Source organism: Camarhynchus parvulus, chromosome 2 (assembly GCF_901933205.1).
Source record: "Camarhynchus parvulus chromosome 2, STF_HiC, whole genome shotgun sequence".
Classification (NCBI taxonomy): domain Eukaryota; kingdom Metazoa; phylum Chordata; class Aves; order Passeriformes; family Thraupidae; genus Camarhynchus; species Camarhynchus parvulus.
This window is the reverse complement of record NC_044572.1, coordinates 90,690,644-90,717,821: the sequence shown is the minus strand read 5'-3', so window position 1 is coordinate 90,717,821 and position 27,178 is coordinate 90,690,644. Positions and strand designations below refer to the sequence as shown.

The 27,178-nt window shown below is 39.8% G+C and overlaps 1 protein-coding gene across 2 annotated transcripts in view; it reads right to left on the bottom strand.

Annotated features, from left to right (window-relative positions):
- The window catches only part of TMEFF1 (transmembrane protein with EGF like and two follistatin like domains 1), a 114,372-nt gene that overhangs the window by 43,384 nt on the left and 43,810 nt on the right, over nt 1-27,178 (bottom strand). For both annotated transcript variants that reach the window (XM_030943990.1, XM_030943989.1), the window contains exon 2: nt 2,263-2,372. In XM_030943990.1, coding sequence (XP_030799850.1) covers nt 2,263-2,372 — 110 coding nt within the window. The remainder of the gene's footprint in view (nt 1-2,262; nt 2,373-27,178) is intronic.

Here is a 27,178-nt window from a genome sequence, read left to right as displayed (position 1 = left end):
AGCCCCACGATGTCTCTCTCTCTCTCCTCATCCCACCTCACCCCATCTTACCTTCCCCACTGGTTCATAACACACACACTAGGTGCTGATCAGTTTTTTTGTAAAACTCATCCAAAATACAGCAAAAGACCTTTTAGCCTGCAGAGCTCTTGCTGCCACGACACTATAGGTGTTTCAAACAACACTGAAATTTGTCACCCATTTTACCTAATCTGAAGAAAGTTTGTGCCAGTCTCAGCCTTAGTTCAGGGGTGGATCTGATTAGTTGTGCCACTCTGATCCCCAAAACACCCCTCTGTCATGCAGATCTCACTGAGTTACAACTTCCTCAGGAGGGGAAGAGGAGGGGCAGGCACTGATCTCTTCTTTGTAGTCACCACTGACAGGACCCGAGGGAATGGCCTGAAGTTGTGTCAGGGGAGGTTTAGGTTGGATATCAGGAAAAGATTCTTCACCCAGAGGGTGCTTGGGCACTGGGCCAGGCTCCCCAGGGCAGTGATCACAGCACCAGCCTGACAGAGTACAGGAAGTGTTTGGACAATGCTTTTAAGCACATGGTGTGACTCCTGCCATGTCCTGTGCAGGGTCAGGAACTGGACTCAATGACCCTTTCAACTCAGCATATTCATGGATTCTGTGATTTCCTCGCTAGCAGGAACATCTTACCTGACCACAACCTGGATCACAGATCAATTTAATTTTGCAACTCTTTTGTTAGGGTACATTTTCCTAAAAATTGCACATTTAACAACATAAATAATGTCTTGCTGTATTAATTTAGCAAGTATTTTCCTGTCTAAAGCTTTTGACATACATAGCATATATGTATGCAAAGACACTTAGACCTCTGAACTACAAGCAGGGGTTGCAAAGTAGTCTTAGGAAAACAATGTAGTGGCAGAGTTATCCAGCTCTGTGATGAACAGGAAACACACTTCTGGAAGAGCAGGGTGATATTCCCACACCTTCATTTCAGTGCCTCTTCAGCTGAACCACTATACACAAATGTGTCTGCTTTCCTTTCAAAACCTTGAAATATCAGGAAAAAAACCAGCTTCCCCTCGGATAATCTTGCACGTGAAGAACCTAACAGTTTGGGCTGGATGTTTGTTGCCTGGAAATTTTGGTGCTGCTAGCTGCAGCGAGTTGAGTAAGCTCAATTAAATTTGAGAGTTACAGGAAGATTTTCAACCTGCTATGACTGAAAAACACAGTATCTTCTCTTCACCCATAGATGTATTTCCTAAGAGTATAGAATAAATTATTCAAGAAGTACAAGTAAACATGCAAGTAGTTTAAAAACAATGCTTTAAAAAAAATGCACTTTTCAAAACAAATTAACAGTTTAGCACATGGACTAGTTCTTTTTTTTATGTCTTCAAGACCTGGTTATTAGGAAGTCACAAAATTTACCACCTACAAAAAACTACAAAAAAACAAACCTTTGGTTGTCCTAGGGTTGTATTTTTTCCCCCCCTTTTTTTAAAATAATCATTACTGAGCTTTGATTTTACTATTTTGCATAAATAAACATTACAGACAGACTGAGACAGATGAAAAAGCCTTGTCTCATAAGAATTTTTTCACCCTTTTAGAGGCAGCTAGAACAATGTTCCCATCACAGGTGAACAGCACGCTATCAAAAGCCAGCTCTGAAACACTGTAATGCAAAACCAGTGTAAGATCATATACACACCATTGCTATTCTGGTTCCCCTTGATTTATTATTTATTGGAAACAGAACACAATTATTTTTAAAACACTGAAAGACAGCCCACTCCAGGGTTTGCTGATAAGACTGCCAACTCTTCCAGTTTTACCATGAGTCTTGTACATAATATTTGATACATTTGTCCTGGCTAAAAACTGTGAAAAGAAAGAACTGCTTTATTTTTCTCTAAAAAAAGTTAGTGGCAGGAGGGGAGAATTGCCACAATAGTTATAAAAACTGTAAACTAAAGGCTCAAAAGCAGACAAAAAAATTGAACGTCCTGTTTATTTCTTTTTAAAACTTCAGAAGACATTTTAATTTCTTTTTTTTTTTCTGAGCAGGACTAATTCATTGTTCTTATTCAAAACCTTTATGATCACTGGTGACCCTGCTATTATCTAAACCAATCAGTGCCACTAAAAAAGGGGCTTATGGTTGGAGTCCATAAGCCTGTTGCCAAGTGGAATTTTTGAAGCAGTGACTCTACAAATACTTCAATACACCTGAAGGATTTGTTAGAAATGGCAAACAAAAAGGTGAGCAGCCCTTACCTGGAACTGACACGCACATTTCAAGCCATCTCCCTCTTCCTTGCACACTCCTCCATATTTACACGACGACTCATCACACACTCTTACATCAGATTCCCTTACATTTAACTCTGCAGAAAAACAGAAAAACGAGACAGGAGAGAAATTGTAAGATGAGTTATTTTGAGGACTGCCTTGTCCTTAAACCCTCTGAGCACCCCTGCTGCCTTAGTCCCATATAGAAATTAAAGGAAAAATGCCAGAGCTGTTGCTCCAGGCTGCCCTGCATGGGCTCAGCCCTGCCTCTGGGGTCCCCTCCAGGGGCAGGTCCTCCTCCCCAGAGGCAGCTTTGCCTCGTTGAGAGAGTGGTTGTGGCTAAATCCTGATTCACCACATAAACAGATACAGAGAAAGCATGTATTTACACTACCCAAGTTCTCTTCCATATTTCCCCTGATGGGGATGCCACAGCGCAAAACCCTTCTCCACTGAAGTTGTTTCTAGTAGGAGTCAGGAGCTTTACATAGGTTATAGCCTCTGTTTCTTACCTGCTACCTCTTTTTGCTTTACTCTCTACAAAGGTCCTGAGGAGGTAGAAAAGCTAAACCATCAGAATTTCTCGCCTGGTTTTTCAGTCTCTGACATGGCCACACTGTTATCCTTCAGACTAAAAATAAACCCAACTGTGTTTAAACTATTATAATTTGCTTGCACTGTAGGAGCCAGAGTAATGAACCAGAGATCTGTGTCTTAGCTCCTGCATAAAAATATGGAGCACAAGTGGCAGATCCTGTCACTGTAAGCTTGCAGCACAGCTGGCAAGAGGGAAACCAAGGGGCTCTACACATCAACTGCATAGGAACTAGCTCCAGCACAAAGGTCTCCTAACTTATTTTGGACATCACAATCTAAGGCTAGTTTTAAAAGAGAATAAATATATTCTTTTGAAATAAGTATTTGATTTGAATTATATATAGGAAAGAGAGCAAAAGAAAGCACAAGTGGGATAATGGAAGTGGTCACTGTCTGCCTAAATGTGACCTCATCAGGCTGTGTGGGAACAGTGCTGGTACTATTGATTCCAATGAAAAGGGCAAAATAACACCAAGGGCTCTGGAAAAATCCCCTGACTGTTAAATGTGCAGTGAAATCAGAGGAAATGATTCAAAGATGTCTGTGCTATGGTTCAAGCCAGAAACCTTCAGTACTCCATAGCAAGTATGATCCACTAAAGAGGTTCACTGACAGCGGTGTGATTTAAAATAATGTCTGTGACTTTTAATAAGCAAGCCCTATGCAGAAAACTGGCTTAAAGAACTGAACACCAGCCATTCAGAAATAGGGAAAGGTAGGTCAAAAGCAGAAGAAAATAATCCTTGCTGCCACTTAGAGTCTTAAATAGGCAATCAGCCTCCTCCTCACAGCAGTATCAGCGCTTTGGTATGACAGTGATAGACACCCTGGAAAACTGCTCCTATGTGTTTATGTAACATTATACACCCACACATATAGTTTATATAAATAAATAAATAAATAAACAATAATTAATGTAATAAATTTTAACACTTTTGCCACATGCTTCTATATTTAACAGAGCATGTATTTTTATGTATTTTTTATGGCACTGAAGTTACAGGATTACAGCTCAATTAAAAGTCCAGTTACAATCCACATATTTTTTTGTCAGCCATGAGAAAAAATTGAGAAACATATTGATTCTTTTCCCTCCATATGTCCATGGCTCCCAAAAGCACAGATGAGGAGGGCAATGTGTGTAACAATGGGCAGATAGGTATCCTGGTTGCCATCACAACCCCGTGCCTGTGTTCTCTAATGTTATTCTTAATGTCGCCGTTTATCAAGCGTGACTGCTGCGTTGTAGGGACCGAGCTAATGTGACAGAACATCGCAGCTTTTCAATTTAATGTGCTCATAACTCGCTCCTGAAGGAAATGTGCCTTTCTTTCTCTTCATGAAGGTCTGTTCCACGAAGATGAACAAACTATCAAAATTAATTAAGGGGAAATGATTGTCATATCTGAAAGAAGGGTCCACCTTTAGGTGATATGACATTTGAGAAAATGAAATTCTAAAAAGGAATAACTGTACAGTCAAATTAGAGCATGCACTGCTTTCAAAAGACTCTGTTCATCAGATCAGGAAAAAAATGAGACATTGGTCCCTCCTGCTCAACTCTCAGCTGAGCATGCTGAACTCAGTGCTTTGCAACATCCTACCCCTGCTCCTGATCAGCAGAAGAAACCCCTGGGCAGCTGCAACTCCTGCCTGAATTTCAGTGTGTCTACACAATGTCCAACTGCCTAAGCAGTGTAGTACAGACTTTTCCTCAATACTGGTGTTCGCCCAGGGTGGAGAGGGCACACAGACATGCAGAAAGGAGCTCCTTCACCACAGTGATGGGCAAGGGACCTCACTTTTTTGCAGAGGAGAAGGACGGGATGGGCTCAGAAAGAGAGGTCAGATAGCAGCATCAAGGCTGAACTCGAGATGTACTTGTTCATAGCTTAGCTATTGCTCTGCCTGCAAAAGCCAGAGAGAAAGGGAAAGATTTCAGAACAAAACTGTAAGAAAGGATATAAAGATGGGGGTGCAGAATTAGCCCTTGTGAACCTCCCTCACCCCAAGGAAAAAAGATATTTGGCATTGTTTTTGATCCCACAGGAGGAATTAAGAGGAGAGAAATGACGCTGTGCTTTTAATGGTTACTTCATTTTAGGCATGGGCTGGTTTTTTTTCCATATAAATGATAAATACTGATTATAAGCTTTATGGCATTAAATGAACACTAAGCAGGAAAGGTCATGCAGAGACCAGGAGACAACATGATTTTTCAAAGCTGTACAAAAACAAGATATCCTGATGATTGGCACTTGAACATGACAGATGAACTTTATTCTATGACAGGATGTCACCTAATCCCTTATTCCATTCAGTGGCAAATTCCAGCAGCAGTGAAATCAGGCCTGCAATGCGTGCATGATTACATCTGATGGAATCACAAGTACTGGGAAGTGTGGTGGCTGTAATTACTTCTGCACCCACAGCACTCAGTTCAAAAAGGAGCACATGTGGATGGGTGGATGATGTTAGAAGAGTGATGTGAGGAGGAACTGTAGATGTCTTGCATGTCTGAAATGTGCTCTCAGTGAATTCCCCACAGACAGAGAATTAAAACGGATTCTCTGCAATTATTTCCAGCAGAGTGGAATCATCACTGTAAGGGCAAGTCCATGAGAAGAGCAAGGATATGTAGCAAATGGTTTAGGGTAATTTCTTGGATGTTTCTTTAGTGCCTATTGTAACTCGTTCCCTTGACTTCCAGCAAGTATAAATAAGAGAAAGCCTCAGTGTGATTCATTAGGCACAGTGAGGATATGCTAGGTAGTAATCCATCAATTCCCAAGAGAAAATATAATTAGCGCAATTAAATCAGGCTTCGAAATTTATGATAAAATTAATCTCCAAAGACCTGAAATGAGGCATTAAAAGTGATTTGCTAGTATCTGTTCAGCCAATACACTTCCTGGTTGTGTGAGGCCTGACTGGCACAGAGCAGCTTGCAAAGACCTACAGCAAGGTCTTCTGGGTTTGTCTTTTTCTTCTCTGTTGAAAAGAATTCACTTTGTGAAAATTTGTTAGATCAGTAAAGATGAGGAAAGCCTTCTCCATTTTGACTCCTTTCAGAGAATGCGAAGTACAGCTCAATACAAGTAGCTGTAGATTGGCTTTTTGCCTGTGACCTCAAAATTCATTGCTCTGAGGCTCTTGTTACAAGGTAAATTACATGTTTCAAAATGCTGAACCTGAAGATGAAATCAAATTTGTAGCTTTAAGTACATCAAACATCTTGTTTCCATCTGGATATCTCAAGAATAAAGTAAAATCTAAGATGGGCAAATCTGTTTGCTTTGCTTTTTCATAACTCATGTTTCTCCTGGGGTTGGCAATAGTACATAGTAATGATGAATGGATATAAGGAACCAAAAAATACCTTTCCCACATGAAAGTGAGCATGTGACTATTGCAGCTGTGCCTGAGAAAAAACTCACTCTGCCTGCCTGTCTGTCTGTTTTCCCTTTCCATGGGTAAGTTTCCAAACAGTAGGTGTTGGGACCCCTTGCTGCCTTTTGCTCTTGACCTATGGGTTTGGTAAAAAAGGGGTAAAAGGGTAAAAAAATTTGCATTTGAGGGAAAAGGCAAGGATTTTTTGTCCTCCAAACAGTTTGTTCTTTGTGAAGCCAAGCTTTAAATTAAGATGTACAACCTCTGATGGAGGTCATATATAGACACATACACACAGACAGACCTGGGAGAGTTCACAAAAATTCTGTAACTCTACAGCTTAATAGAAAACCCCAAAGCTGTAAGAACTTGAGTTGAGTCAACACTGGCTTGGAAAAGGGGCTCAGGAGAAATTATGTTGTGTAAGGATATATTAGAGCACGCAAAGTCTACTGGAGATAGTGATATTTTGACTGGAGCTCTCAAGACCACAAAACAAAGTCAAAGAAGGCAAAATCTGATTAACAGAAAACATATAACCTGCTCAGTTTTGGGAGTCAATCTTACGACTCTGGATTGGCTTGAACAAATCAGTGGCTTTTTTTTTTGTTTGTTTTTCCAAATTATTTGTAAATGAATGGAGAATTAAATAGGAAAAAAAAAACACCCAACAAAACCTTTCCCTTATAAAGGGAATTATAAAGCCGTAGTGCTCACACAACAAGTATGGTAATAACCTGTGTCTTAAATTGAGCTCTTGACTAAACCTTTACCTGCCAGTCACAACCTTTGCCACACAACAAACATGATACTCAGAGCCAGGCCTCTAATCCCATGCTTCCCAAGGACAGCCTGCCCACTTCAACCAGGTGAGGTTGAATGGCACTGCAAAAAAAAATTATCCAGGGAAGTATTTTGGGTGTCCCTGGAATACCTCTCCTCACCTCCTGCTAACAGCTCAGAACAAATCTGCACAATTCTTCTGTAAATCCTACCCACGGCTTGCAGACACACGAGCATCCCATCTGGTAGTGGCTTCAGTCACTTCAGATTTCCATCACCCACAGCGACTCTGACATTGGTTCAGACACTTAGCTCACATGCACACGTCTATACATAAACATTTACATTTAGATGTCTTCATCTACAAGCTCAGCTCCATCCCACAGCTTTTTGAAGTACATCCAGAACAGCCATTCCTGCAGGAAGTCATGCAAATGCTTACAGAGCTGTTTCACCCAGGCTCTGAACAGAAAGTGTAATTGTGGGAACTTCCTAATATCTAGGAAAGGTATATATTAGGAAAAATACCTTAAAAATACCTAAGCCTGCCCTGACACAGCTTCATGCCTTCCATCAGGTGCTGTCACTGTTCACCAGAGAGAAGAGGTCAGTGCCTGCCCCTCTGGTTCCCCTTGTGAGGACGCTGCAGCCCACGAGGAGCTCTCCCCTCAGCCTCCTCTTCCCTGGGCTGAACAGACCAAGTGACCTCAGCCACTCCTGGGGTGCTTCCCATCCAGACCTTGACCCTTTCCCCATCCTTGTCACCCTTCTTGGGACATGGCTGGCTTTAGCACTGCAACCAAGGGAGAAAGTGGCTTTTCTTGCTTCATTAGTTAGAAAAAAAAAATTACTAAAACACTGGAACCACGAGCTTCCCAAGTTTGTATTGTTGATAAAACCTGAGATTACCATTTATTTGGGAATTAATAAACAACCTCTGCATGATGTTTTCCAGAGTATTTTATAATCCTCGTGTTTCAGCAGTTGTGGATTATGTAAATCACAATAATTTGCATTGTAGAGTTTATGTTTGCTGGTTTTCCTCTCAGAAATTGTCATAGGTTATGGGTGAAGAAAAAGAGAGCAGACAAGCCCCTCAGACAAAATTAGCAATTACTTGTCCAAATAAATAATACTTGCTCGTGTCAAACAAGGCAAAGCAAGACAGAACAGGTCATACTATCTTGTTCAAATGAAAAATTATGTTTTTCAGAAAAGAAAATAGACAATAAGACAAACTACTGGGAAATAATTTAGAGAGAAGGATGCCCTTCAGACACTGCATATCCCCTTTGAAGATGGCTGTTGCCACTGATTTGAGGTGACAGTTTAGCAAAAAATTATAAGAAATTAAAAATGCGGAGAGTGGAAAGAGAAGAACAACAAAAAGAATTTTTAAATAAAGGCAAACAGAGAAGAAAAAGAGAAAAATGAAAATGTAACACAAGAAAATCTAAAACAAATGTAAGCTTTAAGTAATTAAACCAGTTAAAAGTCATTTAAATGTCCTTTCCCTGATGTGATAGGGTATAATTTTCTTTCAGACTCTTTCAGAATTAAAAGAAAACAATTCACTGGGGCAGCCAAGAGGTTATATGAAAAAAAACCTAAAAAATAAAAATTATTAAAATTTTTTTAATTTCCTCTAAAAAAACATAGACAACTGTAATGTAACAACATGCAAATACTCCCACATTTTTTAATTGGTCAATTGATGGATGCCTTGTGTGGCTGATGGCAAATCTGTTTTGAAAACAATCTTAGGCAGTATTAGAGGACAGCAAAACCTGTTTTGCTGTGTCTCAGTGCAATATTTAATGCTCAATTGTGCAGAAAGAAAAAATAAAGCTGTGCTTTGGCTCTTGAAAATGCTATCTGAGTGAATAAAGCTTGAAATATTTCCCTAAAACTACTTTTACAAGACTGCATTAGCTTTTGATTGCTTAAGTGCTGTCCAATTTATCTAGGATGATTATACTTTTACATTTCAAATCACCATAGTTTCCTTTTTGAGCAAAGGGAAAACTGAATGCATACATGCTGCTGAAGCAATTAGTATTCTTGTACACAATAGGAAACCACAGCAATTTTTAACAACTAGCACTCACACAGCAAGGTAACAAGGCAGGCTTTGAACCTGAGAGTCTCCCACACTGCAATATTCACATTGCTGGTGTGCCTGAGATTAACTCTATTCAGTGTGAAAAAAGCAAGGAAAAGTGCCATAGCGACGAGTGTTTGTATGACAGCTCCATCAAAATATTGGGTGCAGCCAGTGGTACATTTCTGTTTCCATCAAGGGAAAAAAAATACTTGCAGAGAAAGTTAACTTCTTTCTTATATTAAAAGCTTTGGCAATATTTCAGAAATTCTATATAATCTGTAGGTGAATATGTAACCAAATGGTACAAATCAACAAGCTGTGCAGTTGGTTGGAGACAGGGATAGACGTGGTGGGTACCTGGAATTATTTTCTCTCTCATGAACACTTTTGTGTCAAGGTCAGGCAGTACAGCAATCTGGCCTTCAGGACCTGGGTCTGGTGTGCTTCTCTGTCAGCAGCTATCCAGGACACTGACTTCAAAAAAACTTGCTTGCAAAGCAGAATATATCTTATTACAAAAAATTATTGACTATGATTATGCAAAGCCATTATAAAAAGTAAGCATGTCATTGCATATTTTTACATAAAATTAAAGTATTAGAAAAGGAACATGCTCATATAGCATATTTACAGCAAGATTGATTAAACATATATTATCAATCTTCAGTCTCTAAGGAAACCAAGGCTGTGCAGGAGCTGCAACTTTCTGGACAGGTTGGTTTGTTCCTATAACTTTTTCACTCACAGGGGAATTTCGGCCAAATCTGACAGCAGGAGATGCTTGGGACACTGGTCTTCTTACAAGCTAATGGAAAATCAGTGGCTGCTTGTAGAAAGGGGGTCTAATGTCTAATGTCTCCACTGCCAGTTGGAGGAATTCAGGGCATGTCCTGATTTCAGCCAGGGCAGAGTCAATTTCTTTTCAGTAGCTGTTGCAGTGCTGTTTTGGATTCAGAATGAGAATGGGTTGATAATACACTGATGTTTTGGGTTTTTGTCATGTTTATCCCAAGTCAAGGACATTTTTTTCCTTGTCTCATGCCCTACTAGTGAGGAGGTGAACAAAAACTGTGAGGGAGCACAGCTGGGACAGGTGACCCAGACTGACCAAAGGGATATTCCACACCACAGAACATCATGCCCAGTACATAACATGGGGGGAATTACCTGGAAGGGAGGCTGATCTGGGTTCAGGAAGGAAGGTCTGGCATCAGTCAGTGGGTGGTGAGCAATTGCATTGTGCATCACTTGTTTTTTTCCCTTTTTATTGTCATTATTATTTACCATTATTACTGTATTTTACTTAAACCTCAATTACTAAACTGTTCTTATCTCAACATACAAGTTTTACTTTGATTTTCCTCCACATTCCACTGGGGCTTGGGAGGAAATTGAGAGGGGGTTAAGGAGTGGCTGCATGCTGCTTAATCTCCAGCTGTGATTAAAGCCATGACATTGAGGCAAGGCTCATGCAACCAGAACACAAACACATGTGATGTGTTTCTTTTCACGAACACATGCAAATAAGTGGCTCTTATTGACTCTTTTCTATTCGTGGCACTGTCATGGTCTTTGCCATACTGAGACTCAGAAATTTAGACTTGGATCTTGTAAACAACTTCCAGGACTTCCAGGATAGTGGCAAACTTGCGCTACTGAATGCTGATGCCTATACAAATGGATTTATTCTGGTAGGTTAACTTTAAAAATAGTGCTCTTACACTTCACCAGCCTTCGACAACTAATGGCACTCCTAGGAAATTTTTCATTTGGGTAAATTATACTGTTAAGCCTTGACAGTTGTCCAGCATGTGCAATTACAGTCAGTGGGAAAATGTTATTTGTCCTTGCTCCCTTAATGTTCCCTTGCTTTCTTGCTCTGTCTCTCAGTTTGCAGAATAGATGGTCAAATACCCAAAACATTGCAAGTAATTTCGTAAGGCTCTTCTGTCTCTGCTCTCCCCTGCCCCTCAAGCTGGGCAGCTTCTCAGGCTTTCCAGCATCATTGCCTATATAGGAACACATCCAGCGAGTACAGTGCTCCCATGGAAGCTATAGCTTTGGCTAATGAGTCCTTGTCCTGAAGAAATCTTTCTATGCCAACTACAAACCAAGATGAACTCTTCAGTCCTGTTCATGAGGTAAATCTGACTGTTACTTCCCTAAGCCTGTAGAGGAGTGACAAGCTGTTCAGACGCTGAAGCAACAGAGCCCTCATTTAGACTCCCAAAGAAGGTGAATCCAAGTAAACTAGTGGTAAAAATGAACACTAAATCAATTAATAATCTTCCATAAACATTGCAGGGAATTTCTTTGATCTGTAGGTGACATATGTAACTCAAGTTGATTTCTAAATTGGAAAATTATATTGGTCAAATTCTGATTCCATTCCTTGCACAAAAGTCAAAGGCATAGAGTCCAGGGACAGCTAGCCAGATTAAGAGTCAGAATAGAGGTGTCATGTTCTATTGGATCTCCAGAACTACAATATTTGCATACAGGTAGGGGATGGATGGCTGATGGCTCTACCTCGCCCTGGTGCTAATTCCTGAGCTCCTTCTTTTTTCTGCTCCTCACTTTCATTTTTTCTACAGCAGAAGAGAAACAAGCCCTGGTGTGATCAGCCAAGAAGATGCCAAGAAGATGCAGCCTTTCTATAACCATGTCAGTCTCCTGATCACTGCCTACAGAGCTCTGGGGTGCAGGCAGACAAAGGAGCCTTCGTCCCTGTGAGCAAGAGTAAGGGAAGCGTGTAAAGGGCATGATCACGAGGCTTCTTGTCATTGTTGGAACAAGGGCTGAAGTCAGCAGAAACCTGATCACATCAGAAGTATGTCCATTTGCCACAAAGCCCACATATTTTCTTCACTCTCAAGGTCATGTCAATCTATGTTTGTCTTCAAGTCCAAGCACAAAAAGAACTGAGCTCTATATGTGGGTTGACACTTTCCTCTAAGCAAAGCTATGGAAGTGACTTGGCTTCTTGCTTGTTTTACTTCATTTTAAAGACATTTGGGGGGAAACCAAAGCCAACTATAACTCCTCATTTAGCTCCCCAATTTTTCTTTCCCTTATTCTTCTTGTGGTTTCAGAGTCAGAGAGATATTTAAAGAGCAGCTGAGTCTTGGTCCTTGAAAGCTCCACAGAAACTGTATTCACAACTGTGGAACAGCCTCCCAGGTTGTCATGTAGGGATGAGTTGACCTTCTGGGAGCCATTATTTCAAAAACTAAAATAAATTCAATAATGATTTCTTAAAAATAAAATCTCTCCCAAGTAGAATGGAAGGCACTTAGAGGAACTGCTGGCTTTTCATGGATGAACCAACACAATGCTGACATAGATAACACCGCACAACTCAGGTTATTACACATGCTCTGCATATTACATTATGCATGATTGCCGAAAATCGTATGCTTCTTGGGGGAAAAAAAGAGAAATATTTTAAAAATGAGAAATAAATATATATACATGCATTCTAACCCCATATTTTCAGTAAAATATATTTTCAATGTTCACTTTTGGCTCCAATGCTACTACTCATTCCCTTCTAGTTTTCCATTTATCACAACATTTTTCCTTTAGAGATAAAAAAACTGAAGAAGTAAACTCTCTGGAATGGAAAGTCCTTGCATTTCTCAGCTACAAACCCTAGAAAAACAGGTGTCTTTTGGTGAATTTTCTAGAAAAACACTATTTACTACAAAATGGTGTTCAATAAGGAATAAATCTATTTGAAAAGGTGTTTTGCCATTTGGCATACATAATTTGAGCCTCCAGTCCTATAAATGCCTGCACAGAGACTTAACCCTGAGCATTTGAGATATCTAAATAAGCTGAATGGAACTGATTATGTGCAAGACAAAGAATGTCCTTAAGTGCTTGTAGGATCAAGGACACAAGCAATTTTTTGAGGATTTGATTTTAATGCAGAAGGCAATTAACTTAGGCTTCTGTCTATTGGTTACAAGTAGAAGTAGAGTTACAGAGTGGAGAATTTTTTAAAGCACTGTGTATTTCCTAGGTTTGAAACTTTCCCTTAAAAGCAACAGAAAATATCTGTCAAAAAGTTGTCAGATAGTGTATTAATCTTAATTATTCACTGTCTACAGGGAAAATGCTGCTGTCTGCAAGACCATTTGATAGTGGAAATCTATAATGTGACTTCAAATAGCTTAAATTTTAGATATTACTCATTGCTCCCAGTTACTATCATTAGCAGCTATGTGAAGTACCTAGAGGCTGCAGCGAAGATCAGAGCTCCCTTCTGAAAGGCATGGGTGAGAAGCAGCCCATTACTTACAGCATAAGCACAGAAGCCATACAAATTGTGATAAAAATTAGATAATATCACTTCCCTTTCAGTGCATGAGAATAAGGAAGAAAAGTATATATAAAGGGAAGGATTTATTCAAGGCAGCAACACAAGGCCAAGGCAGGATGCCACAATAGAGCTTGTCCCTGCCCAAGGTCATCTTTTCTCCCTCTCATCACCTTCCCTTTAACAGAAATATTTTCAACACCACAGCTAGAAAATTATTGTGATCACCAAAAATGGAGCATACACAAAAAGATTTAGGCAGTATGTGTTGATTAATTTAAAAAATGAGAGAAAGAAATGAATACTAACACACTAAGGCTACTAATGCTAACTAAAGAGTTGTGTTGAGGTATTAAATGCAGCTTGCAGGACTCATTTGCTGTATTCAAATGGCTGATAATCACTACTCAGAATTCAAACTGTGCTGCTGTGATAGAGCCTAATGCAGACAGTGCCACGCAAACCCAGAAATGTGTCTCATAGTCCCACTGGGAAAAACTTGTTTGTTCAGGAACACAACACTGTAGGGGGTTGGCTCTTGTGCAGCAAGACATGGAAATATGGAGGAGCCTGAACAAGCTTTTAGGATGTGCTTTGTCCTAGGGAAGGTAGGACAGAGAGGCAAAGAAGAGGGTAAGTTTGGCTTAAATCAAATAGCGATAGTATTTTTTAGCAAAGACACTGTCTTTGCAGGGTGTGAGGAAAAGGACCTATGCTCACAGCTCCATCCCATGTGGTCTCCTCTGACAGGGCAGGTGGTGTCCCTGTGTACTCAGGACCAGTTTTCTGCTGGAAACACCTCGGCTCACATGCTCTCTCTTTCCAGTCAACTGAGATTTTCAGGAGCTGATGCATTCCTTGCATAAATTGTAAGAGAAACCACCCTGCAAGGCTCAACTGTGAGTGCAGCTCAAGGCTGACTGAACATGGGGAGAAACCTGCTGTATCTAGAATATCCAATTGACATTTTCCAAAAATGCCAGCACATCACCTGTCATCAGAAGGTGATGGGGGCTGCAAAGGTTTTGAACTTCTAGCAAGATCCGAAAACTGTAAACCTGTCATAAATCTTATTTCTAACTATGCAAAAGTGGAAGAGCCTGCCAAACTAATACACAAATTTATGAAGACAAAAGTAAATTTCATGTCTGCATAACCTCTACACTGGAGAGACTACAGATCAAACTTGACAGGTTGTGGTCACAGGATAGGAAGATCTTAATTACAGAACCTAATTTCAAATTTAATTCAAGTTAGTAGTGCCTGACACCCATTTTCTATCTGGAAGAGCCTGCCTTGCCTTCCCCAGAGAAAATCAGAAGAGCATTTCCCATGTCACAAATACCCATTCAGTGCTACTCCAGACACTCTTCTGGCAGCTCTGCAGGGGTGGGCCACCATCTCCAGCTGAGTGAATGAGGGGACGGGTGGGTTGAACACTTGGTGAGGGATTCAGCATTACCACTGCTCATCTGCACCAGTATTTTCAATGTTAATAGAGACTGATCGAGCTGAGGCAACAGGAAAACTTTCAGAAAAACAGTCTTCTTGCAATGATAATGACTATGAATGTTTTCCATAATCTCAGCCAAGATCTTTGGGTGAGACCTCCACTGACACTGCTGATCGATTCTTCGTACACAGGATTACTGAAAGGCCTGTGAAAACAAATAACTGGAAACATCTTCCCTCCAATTCCCCAATGCTGTTCACAACAGTTTCATATAAACACAACCTTACTTGTAACCAGGTGAGGGAAATCAGCAGGGCCTCATGGCCATCTCTTACATATTATATTCCTGCTCCCAGCAGCTGTAAATTCAACACTTTGCTAGGCATTAAATTTACTCTCAAGAAACATTTTCTAAGATAGGTGACAGAGTTATTGCACTGTTGCAGCTGTGGAGTCAGATGGCAGTGTGCCAGAACTCCAACAAAATTTTAAATTAGAAATCTGACCATCTGCTATAGGTGGGAAAAAGGGGCTTTTATGTCCAAGTTCCTCCCTTAGTTTTGTCATTTTCCCGGTACTGAAATGCGCGGTCTGGTGTGCAACAGATGCCATATGCTTTTCCAATGACTTCTTATTTGCAGCTAATAAGCACTGGAATGTCTTAAATATTGAAGAGAATCAGGAATTACTTCTTAAATGGGATTATGTCCTGCTGTTACTCAGTCTGTGACAAAGCAGGGTAGTACTTTTCAAAAACTTCCAGTTACTTTGGGATACCCCCAATAAGAAAATCTGCTGAGGTTTACTTACTTGCTACTTGAAACAGTATCAACAAAGAGAACAAATGTTTTTTACCATCTGCATCCTAACTAGCTCTTCAATTAATAGAACTGGTGTACCTTTAAATATTATGGTAAACTGTTTAACAGCTTCTTTGAAACTTATTAAAAAAATGGGAGTGTCTTCAGGTAGGAAATAATATTTTTGGGGTCTGACCTTCCTATGAAAATGTTATGAAATTCTAAATAAATGCAGAACAGGAAATGTTTTATGGATGCTTACATGGACATTGACTGCTGCTTTTACATAATTCTAAATCACAGCCTAAAAAAATGGCAGAAAAGTATAAAAATGGACCTGAGGTATCACACTGTACATTCATGGATGGGAAAACACACAATGCATAGGATTTGAGATGAGTATGGCAGGTCCTGACAATAAAATGCACACATCAGTAGCTTGTTTAATCAATAGTGAAGACAAACACTAAAAGAAGGATTCTGTCTAAGTGTATATTCTAATACTGAATTCTAATTGTATATATCATTATAATACTCCATGCATTATTCAAATGATCACTCCTGTTCCTATTTTTGCTGTGCAAAGTGGGGAGAAGAGCAAAGCCCCTGAATTGTTTCTAGAGTCATGTATTGACTCAATAGCTACTTCAAAGGCCAGTTACATTTATCAATATTAAACTTAAAAAAATAATCATTTGAATTCACTGTTTCTCCTGACAGATAAAAGACTCAGACTTTCTAGGGGACATTTTCACAGCCCATGGGCCTACCTCTTTCTTTCCTCTTCTTCATTCTGCACAATGCTCTATGAAATATGCTTGGGGCCTCTGGGTCCATTAAATGCACATCTTTAAAGCAGCCTGGCTCAACGGGCTCCATGATTAGGCTGAAAGAGCTCCCTTCTCCAATGTGAAATGGCACCAGAGACACTCTGAAAGTGTTTAAATCCCAAAGACCATGTCTGCACCTGAGCTCAGCCCTTGTGCACACAACACAGACATTTGTAATACCCACTGTGTAGAACAGTGGTTTTTTCCAGAATGCTCTTTGAAATCTGAAGACATAGCTGACATACCTTTAGAATACTAAAAAAAAAAAAAAAAAAAAAACTATTATAAGAGAAGTCACATTTCCATACCCTTTTAGGATTACTACAGAGAAGTGCCATGGAAATTTAGCCAATTTTTAGTACTTCCCATGTACATTTTAGTAGCTTTTATAAAGAGATCACACTGGATACTGATGGGTAATTATGCAGTCCCTTAATCAACTTTATATTACTGTTATATTTATATCACAGCAGGCAGGTTTCCCACAAAAACTGGTTTGGGGCTAATCTCTTCATGATTTGGTGGCTGCAGAAAAACATCCCATCTACATGAGGCTGTCTGAAACATTAGGACATCAAACACATAAATCTGCTATTGTGCCACTGCAGGACTTCAAAAATACTATTAATATGTATTCTGTAATACCTAAGATGTCCACAGGACTTTAAAACAGATGAACACAAATTTCAAAGGCAAGGTAAATATTAATTCAGTAAGATCAAAATACAGAAAGAATAGATAATGAAGAGCAGTGCCAAGACTCAAACAGATAAAGGATGCCAGGCATTAAAAATAAACAAGAAGAAAAACTCTTAGGAGAGGTTCAGTAGCTCCTCTTAGCTCCCCCTCATAATAGGCGTTTTCAGCATTGTTTACTGGCCATGTTATCTTTTTAAAACTGATTCCAAATCATAAATGTAATGTCTTTATTCTAAATTTAGGCTTTAAACTCTCATTAAAAGCTCTCACAGCTGGGTACTTCTGGAAGGTTTGGGGGAAAAGAGTGGGCTAGAAGCACTCGCTGTTCAGAACAGCATGAGTCTTTTATGAGTTTTTTTGCTGGTGCCACGCAGTTTTACACTTTTCCGTGCATTTCCTCACAGCTCATGCAGCTTTTGGAAAGAGCCATTACCCAACACATTAGGAAGAAAACCAAACACTCTGTGTGGAATGCCACATTTATTGATACATCTATTCAAACCCCTCTGCAGCTTCCCAGGCCATTGTGCTGTAGACGCCTGAGCCACGGTTTGGTAGGGAGAACAATGAAGGGCTCCAGTGCTGGGCACATGAACCAAAGCTGCCCTAGGATCACTCCTTCAGCACACAGGGCACAGGCAACATGGGATTGATCTCTGCCACCTCTAAATAGCTCAGGAACCGTGAAACCTCAGAGGCATCCAAAGAAATGTGCTTCCTCTCCTTATCCTTATTCATTTCTTCTTATATTAACCTCAGTCATCTTGTACTGTTCAGCTGGCCAGCGTCCTTCAGCACAGGGAAAGGACCTTTAAAATTAGGCAAGACTGTAAGACTTAGTGATCAGCTGAATTCACTCACCCTTTCTGTTTCCAGCCCTATTGTAAAGTTCCGTCCATTTTCCCTATTTTTGGATACAAATAAAAACCCCAGCTTTGACTAAGTCCCATTTTCACTGATAACTATGAGCTGGCATGATTAAGATTGTTGAAAGGATCCATAATTCAATGCTATTATTAAAATAGAAGATAAAAACAAAATGGGCTGAAAATTTCATCTTTGAGAAGCATTGTGGAGAAACCATCAGCCATTTAAAACCTACTATGGTGGGTAGGGGAATTTTGTTCTATCTTATCTGTGAACGATCCCAACTTCATTCTTTCTTTGTCCACCTCTTATCTTAGATTTTTCACCTCATCCTAATTTTTGCAATAGCTTAGGATCAGCTTCTGTCTTGGAACTTAGGTTGGAACACACTGGCAGGCAATACTTTGGAGAAAAACTGGACTGGGATAGGTATTGCAAAAAAGCAATTTAGAGTGTGTAAAAAGTAATTAAAACAATTTTAAAGAAAATAAGTAAGAAATAGTATAAAAATGGATTATGGGTGGTTGTAGGCTATACTTATTGTAACTAAAAACCTTACAGTTTTAACCCAACTAGGGGACCATTTCCCATAAACAAATGTAGACAATAAAGACAGTAGCAAACCTGAAACAAGAAAGAAATTATACGAAAATACAATTATGCAACAAGAGCCTACTTCATATATCCTTACACTTATAGGCAATGATGGGTCAGAACATCTGTCTTTGGAAACACTGACTGCAAATAGAGCATATTTTCTACATGCATGGGTGAAATTTATGCTTGTATTTTATGTCTTATAGAACCGAAACAACTTCTCTTGCCCGAGCGGAGCACAAATTACTTTATCTGAGTAACAAGATGGTGACATTCTCTGAATCTGTCTCTTGAGCCCTTTTTCTAACCTATTATATATGGTTCAAACAATGCTTTAGATAGGTTATTAAAAATAAATGTAACGTTTCCCTTCCTCTTCCCAGTATCTTCATTTGAGATCTAACTCTTCGGCAGTGAAGAACTGCAGAATATATTACAAACTGCAGATATAAAAATACTGCTGCACTCAACATTGGAGAATTTTTTCTCTTTCAGAGTACCTGAATGTTGTACTTCTTGCAGCCTTTCCTGACCATTATGGCATTTATGCTTCCTGTGTCTGACATTCCAAATATGTCTTAAAGAATCTTAAGGATCTTTGGCCCTGGCTTTTTTAAATGGCATTTGAAGAAGATTCTTTGAATGATGCTCACTCAATATTACAACTTTCTAATTGTATTATTTGTATTTTAACTATTTTATTGATATATTTTTAGCATCTTTTTGCAATAGCTTTCTACTGCATATTTTCTATTATAAAAATTATCAATTCAATTTTGATGTGAGTGGGATTTACACTTAATATAAACTCTCTCACCTTCTGTATCTGAGCAGTTGAGACATGCCCTAGACATGTCTCATCTGCCTAAGAAGGAAATGTGAACACAGGGCACAAGAGAATCTCCCAGCACTTTGTAACCAGCCCCCCAGTATAGATAGCCAGGGGTTCATGGCTGCAGCAGCTGTCACACGTGCTTCTGCCCTGTCACCCGAGTGAAAATTCAGATGATTTAACCCTCCAAAAATTCCCAGGGAATTCAACAAGTCATGGGAAGAGAAAATGGAAATGCATACTGGTTCTATACCTGGTGGCTATAGTTCAGATTATTTTAGATCCAAAATCCTTTGGGCAAAGATCCCTCCAGTAGGTTCCACATGACTGAGAGCAGAGAATGCTATGACAGAAGCAGAGGGGAAATCACAAACTACAGCATTAAGATTTTTTTAAAATCATTATTTAATATACAGGACCACAGTCAGCCATGTGGAAGATACTGCCCACAAATACAATGGCTGATAGTCCACAGCCAAAGAGCAAGAATTAGCCTTCAGAAAGGACAAGAATGCCACAAAAACTAAACAGCTTCTTTGCCTGAGAGAGGTACTCAGGGGAGAGGTTCCTTCCTTATACACAAAAAGCTTGGTGCCAGATGACTGATAAACTTACAGTTTCCCAATTCGTGTAGGGTTCCTGTAGAGTGTTCCCAGGAAAATTAGCAGAAAAGCAGTCAGAAGAGCAAAACTATAGCAGAAAAAAAATCACAAAACAGATACGGAAGAGCCAGCATGACTTTGCCAAAGGGATCTGTACCAGAGAAAACTGCTGGACTCCTCTGAAAGAGCGAAGGAGCAGGGGGACAAGGGAGATCCCCGGATGCCTAAATGTGCACTTGATAAAAGCCTTCATCATAAACTTTAAATAAGCTAATGCACCAAAGTGCTGGTCACATGGAGAAAGGGTTGATAAACTCCCCAAAAACATTTGGCCATGGACAGTCACTTTCAGGTCAGCAGGATGTACCCAGGGGAGGTCAAGAGAGGTCTGTGTTCAGCCTTGGTTTTCAGTCTGTTCCTGAAAGATTGGAAAGGGTATGAAGAGCAAGGTGAAAAGACTTTCTGGTTGTGTCAGGGTGCTAAAACAGATGGCTAATGGAAAAGTTGAAGAAATCTTACAAGATTGAATGACTAGGTTATAAAATGCCTGATGTAATTCAATGCAGATAAATGAAAAAGAAACCATATGGAGAAAAATCCAACTTTCTTCACACATACATATTAGAGATACATCCTGAGACTGTTATTACCATTTAAGAACAAAATGCTGGTGTTATAATAGACAACTTTACAAAAATGTCAACTCTGTACTTAACAGTGGTAAAGCTCCCTAGACTGAATGTTATGAATTGTTAGGAAGAGAACAAAACATAAACCAGAGTACATTATTATGCCACTATATAATCTAGAGTGCCTTTTTAATAATGTGTGCAGTCTGGTCCATTATCGCAAAAAGAACATAGAATGGAAAAAAAATTTCAGAGACAACAAAAGAAGATGAAAAACATCAAACCTAGCTCTTCTGTAGCAAAAATGGAATCCAAACACAGTTGTTTTCCTCTTCAAAGATAATCCTAAATATGTACCAGAACTCAGCATGTTTTTCTGCAGCTGCTGTACAACACTCCTGATGTTTACAGCTGTAAAGCAATTAGAAACATTTGGCTGAAAATTACCATGTAGATAACAACATTATTATCCAGTGTCCTTAAAAGAGAAAGAGGAAAAACTTTTTGGAAACTACTATGAAGTCTTACTGGTGTGTCACAAACTAAATTTAAGGCACAATCTTCTAAATTATCCTACACAATTTTGTGCTTCTTTTCACTAGGAGCCTCACAGTCTCTAAAAAGGCTGCTTAGCTTCCTTCTGAGATAAAGAAAAAACCCCAAACTGCTATTTTTATTCTTTTTTACTATGTGCACTCCTAGCTATGTCCATTCCCACTCCCACCTCTCAGTGCAACTCAGAGAACAACATTTTCTCAGCATGGATGTTAGAGAGGAAAAAAAAAATTCTAGGGATATAATCTGTGCTGCTTTGTGGTCTCCATCTGGCATAATTTTGGCAGCATTTTGGCTGCCTCCTAAGAGGCACTTGGGTAGTTAATTCACTGCTGTAGGAGCATAACATTGAAGCCAGCACCACACTGCTTCTTTTACTGTGCCGATCTCCAGTCCATCAGCCTGGATCTACCAGCGTTTTGCTGAAGTGATTGACCATTTCGGCCAAATACATCTGATTAGGACTCAATCTAGGCAGGCATCATACTCCCCCATCTTCCTCTACCTTCCCCACTAGGAGCCCTGACACAACTCTCCCTGGTTTTTCACCTCCTCTGGCTTCCCCAACTCAGGCTGAGATCCTCACTACATGCTGTAGCAACAGGGCAGACAGTCTCAGTTTTCTCATACACTGCCTTACACTGGCAGGGCACCACAAAAAGCAGACAAAAATCTTTCCTTGCAATGCTGTGATGTCAGCACGACCTCCTGGAGCTGGCCCAGAGCAGCCACCATGCCTTTTCTCTAGGGAGGCAACAAAAACCAGAGAAGGACTCAAAAAAGGTGGAGAGAGAGGAATTCTCAGAGAGCTGAAGCTGCAGCCATGGATTCTTGTGCTTCACAGCTTAGGCCTGCAGGTGCCCTGAGCCCAGGACAGCTTTTCTCAAGCTCTGCTGGTGTACATCACAAGAAAACTGAGACATGCTCCTAGTTCTAAGTGTGGAATTTTACATGGAAAAATAAAATACCCAGTCTTACGATGCATGTATCAGAATAGGTTTTAGAATATTATTTTTAAGTTTTATTTATGGGGCACTTTTTATAAGCAGATGATGGTGTACTTGAGGAAACATCTATGCATTTATATGTGCGAGGTTCCTCTGTATTTCACCTCTCTAAAATTGAGTCCAAATGACAAGATAAGCTGAAGCTTCCCTTTACCCACAGATAAACACAGTATGTTTAAAGTATTCTTCCAGCATCATAATGATTCAGGCAATAATAGAAAAGGGTAGTCCCTTTTCCAATGTGGGGAAGATGGAATTCAGTTGGACTTTTCTTCAGCTTACTGAGTTCCCTCAGCATTCACCACCTGCAGTGTCACAGACATATCTGTGTGCCACCTGTGACACATCCCGAGCCAAATCCACTGCCTAGGGATTTCATATGGAATAAAACTGGTGGCAAGGACTGAAGGAGAAGCAGCGGCTATTACCCACAAAGCTGAAAGGTAAGTTAGTGGCAAATATGAGACCATGTTTTCCTGAAGTTTCAGACAAGAGGTCTGAAGTTTAGAGTCCTTAGGACTACAAATGCTTGTATTGAATTTCAGTATTTGAGACACCACACAAAAAGGCTTTCATATATGAAGATCCATCAAATATGTCATCAGTATTATGTTACAAATGATTGAAACTAAACCACTTCTCATAAGCAATGAAGATACTTTCCCAGCACCATTTCTCAATTTAAGTTACTAAATGCAACTACAGCTGACTTTAAATGTTAGGGTCAAAGCATATTATACAGTAGGGCAGGTAGTTCAATGAGATTTTCATGGTATAAAGAGGTATCCTACGTGAAGCTACTTGAGAGCCTTGCTATAAACACATTTTAGTCCAGGGGTGAAATCTCTGAAGAGTCATAAGCACTTGAAGACAAAGGGAGTAAAATAAATAATGTCTCCTCAACCATAACTGCTGAATACTGGGAGAGATATTAAAACAAAATGCCATGACAGTTTATCAGGTGAACAAAATTGCAACCTTTATGTTTTCACCTTCTTTTTCAATCAGGGCGTTCCATCTGTGAGTGTGGCAGTGATTAACTTTTCTTGCTACACCTAGAAGATATGCTGCTACTCACTGAGCACCCTGTGCCATGGCACACAGAGAAAGCAAAGAGAACAACAGGTTGGTAATTCACTGGCCCCACAGACACAAATATTTAGGCCTTTAAAGCAACCTGGGATGCTGTGGAGGGAAAAAGGAAGCACAACTCATTAAGGCTGAAGCAGAAGGGACCAGGTCAGGAAAACCAAAAGGGATTTCCAGGAAAGCCTGGAACATGATTACCTAGTTACTTAAGGCAAAGATTCTTACAGAGGAGGAGGATGGTCCCTACTTCTGACAGACAAAACCTGCAGTGAATGGGACACAGCTCACCACTGTTCAGCAGCCCTGGGCCCCAGAGTGCCCCCAGCCACCCTGCTCAGGGGCAGAGTCCTTCCTGAAAGAGTGGGCTCATCCAGAAACATGGCCTGGATACCCTAGAGCACTGCAAAACAAAAGACTATGGGATCTGTGCTGTAAAGTCAAGATGGAAAAAATGAGTTTCAAAGAAAAGTACTGAAATAAATAATGTCCTTTTGACTGAGCAAACTCAAGATATGCTCCACTAGGCATAACTTCTTGTAGTGCTTTCTTAGAGCTTTCTTTCATCCTTAAGTTTACTTCCTTTTCTTCCTTTTCTTTTTTAAGTGAAGAATTTTGCTTGCTTTCTTTATATTAATCAGATTTCTTGAGAATTTACTGTCCTGTGGTGTTAGGAATTTCCAAGATAGGAGAAACAAATGAAAATAGTGAAAACAAACCAAACACGTTGCCCTCCTGAAAGGCAATGTTCAAAGTTGCATGTCTAACACTGTTCTGTATCCCTGGGGTTTAAAAACCCCTCTGTAGATACTCACATTCCTTAAACAGTACATAATTTATCACACTTTCTTTTAGAAAGTGCTGGGGAACATTTTAAGTGTCCACCAATATACTCCTTTGTTTTCATTTTTCCTGTTGGGGCAGAACTTCGATATTAGTGTTTCTTTGAGTTCCAGTGGGATTTTCAAGAGCTCTCCTTGGCCAATTTAGTCCCATGGACTTCAAATAAAAACAGGATGATGAGCATATTTGAAGAATCTATACTAGAGGTAAACTTGACTAAAAGGGGAAGTTCTTGAGCCAAATTTGAAAGCTGCATCCAGTTACATCAGGAATACATTTGACATCCTGGTAGCAATTATTTCCATATTTAACAGTTTAGGAAGGGTCCTCAACTGAATTTTCTCTATGAAAATATATGCCTGGATACCACCAAGAGTATCTTGAAATCTCAAGTCTGAGAAAAAGAGCCTGAAAGTGCTCTGATAAGTTCCAGGCAGAATGTGCACTGTCTGTTCTGCATGTACTGTTAAATGTGAGTCAACTAAAGTACAAATCAATAGCACCATTTTAAAACCTCTGAGATGTTTTGCCTTGAACTCTGTTTTTTTCTCTCACCTGGCCAAGTGTGGAAACAAAAGCAAGCCTTCACAGGCAGAGGTGAAAACAATGCATGTCTTTCCTTCCCCCTTCCGTCCACTTCATTCTCTGAAGTAGAAAAACCAGTATCCCACCTCTGAGGAAGGACTCATTTCCATGCCTGCCAGAGTACAGCTGAGAAAAGGCAGTGAGGCAGGAACTAAGGAAAATGGGAAACAGAAAAAGAACACATTTCATCTGAAATCTCATACAACACAGGTAACATTCAAGGGTGGGGGAATAACTATGTCCTTTTCAAAAGCCCAGAAGTGTAAAGAAGCACAGGTCATCATTATTAAAAGGATGAAGTAGATTGCACACTGCTTGAAAATTTTAAGAAGTCTTCTCATTTACAAGTAAGAACTGCAAATGATCACAATGTTTATAATTTGACCCCATATAAATAATTCAATATTCATTGTGTCTAATATAAAGCAGACTTCCATTGCAAATGTATTAAGTCCAAATTAATTAATGCTGAAACCTGTTCTCCAGTACAATAATACAATGTCATCTAATAGTTTCTTCCCCCTGAATATATGGTTATATTCTGGTTATAGACAGTTACAGTCTTCCAGTGAATTCTCGTGCTGTGTTACACAGTGTTGTATCTGCAATGGATTCTCCTGGGATTGGAAAGCCAGCATGCAACTCAGTGTAAATGTCAGCCTTTGCTCGGGACTAGTAATAACAGAGATGTGTAGCTGAAGAATGAGATGCTTCTCTAAAGCCCTAAGGATTTAAAAGGAAATGATGATATTCTTCAGAGGAAAAGATGATGCTCTTCAGAAGTTCCTGGATCAGAATTGGAACCCAATACTAGTCTTAGACACAGCCCCTGTGCTAATAGAGTGCTTTGTCAGAGTAATTGCTAAGTAGATGCTCAAAAAAGATAGCTTCTGGCTAACTTGGAGGTGTCCAGCTGTTAAAAATGGGTTTTACAATTCCCACACCTTTTTCCAAAGACATTAGGTTCTAACTATTGTGCTTAATTATTGTTCAATCTCAGTGAAGTAAAGTAATTTTAGATAACTGTAAGTTACTGTGGCATTGTCTTTTTAGCTTTGCTTGACCACCGTCAACAGGAATAAAGCCATGAGACACCCTGGCCCTCTTGAATTAATTCAGTTCTCTTCCAGTTTTAAAGATAAGGAACCATCAGCCATTCCTAGACCCCAGGAACAGACACAAGCAGCCAGGCATTGCTGCCACCATCATCCACAATAATTATTCAGCTCCACAGTGCATAGGTGTGCACAGAACTGCAGGTCACTCCACCCTAAGGCACACAGTAAGTCCCCTTTCAAACCCAAATACAAGGTACAGGATGAAAAACAAAGCTTTTAGGAGGGTGAGAGAAATAAATTGTGGGGATGAAGATACCCAGTGTTTCCCATGAAGGAAGGAGGGCAAGGAGACCTGGGTTTTATCAGAGCATGGAAACAGAGAGGAACTGAAGAGAAGCCACTGAAGAAAGTGCTGGGTTGAAATGTGAAAACCAGGTAAAAGGCATGAATTGCCATTTGTATGAAGAAAATTGCAGTGCAGAAAATTAATGAGGATTGAACAAGTAGATGCCTCAGCCCACTGTCCTGCTTCCCCTAAAATTACACAGGAGAGCACAGGCAGCATCAGTACTACCTATGATGCCTGCCTAGATTGAATCCCAATCAGATGTATTTGCCCAAATGGTCAATCACTTCAGCAAAACTTTGACCAAAACTTTTTCAAAATGTTCTTCCATTTGCTTGTTACAAAAGAAACTTAAATTCTGATTGAGAAGATACTGTTGGCAACATTTGATGGAGAGAGAGCTTGCCAGTTCTTCCATCAGCAGCACTTTATAAGGCATGTTCTGGGGAATTTCCAATGGGAGTAGAAGTAGGCCAGCCAAAACACCATAAATAAAATACAAAGGAAGACAAAAATCCCACCACTTGAAGGACAAGTCTTAAGCTACTTTCATTGCAACCGTGGTATCAAGAATCTTTTAAACCAGCATTTTACCTTTGCCTAATTATGCAAAATATGTTGGGTTGGGTGTGGGAAGAGAGAAAATAAGGGATTGCCTGTGTTTACCATTAAAAAATAAAGCAGTTTTCTAAGCATAGTATTTCAGTGGCAACAGTAGAACGAGACTCGGGCAACCTGTAAGGCTCCAGAAATATCAAAGGGAATCCAGACTAAGGGGAAATTCCCTCTTCTCTTGACTTCAAGACAAAGATGAATGGTGGAAAGAGGGCAGAATTCTCATTGTTTTTAAAGTAAGAAGCTTATAGCAATTTTTACATTTTCTCAGAAACATACAGGTCTGGGTAAAGCAGTCAGAC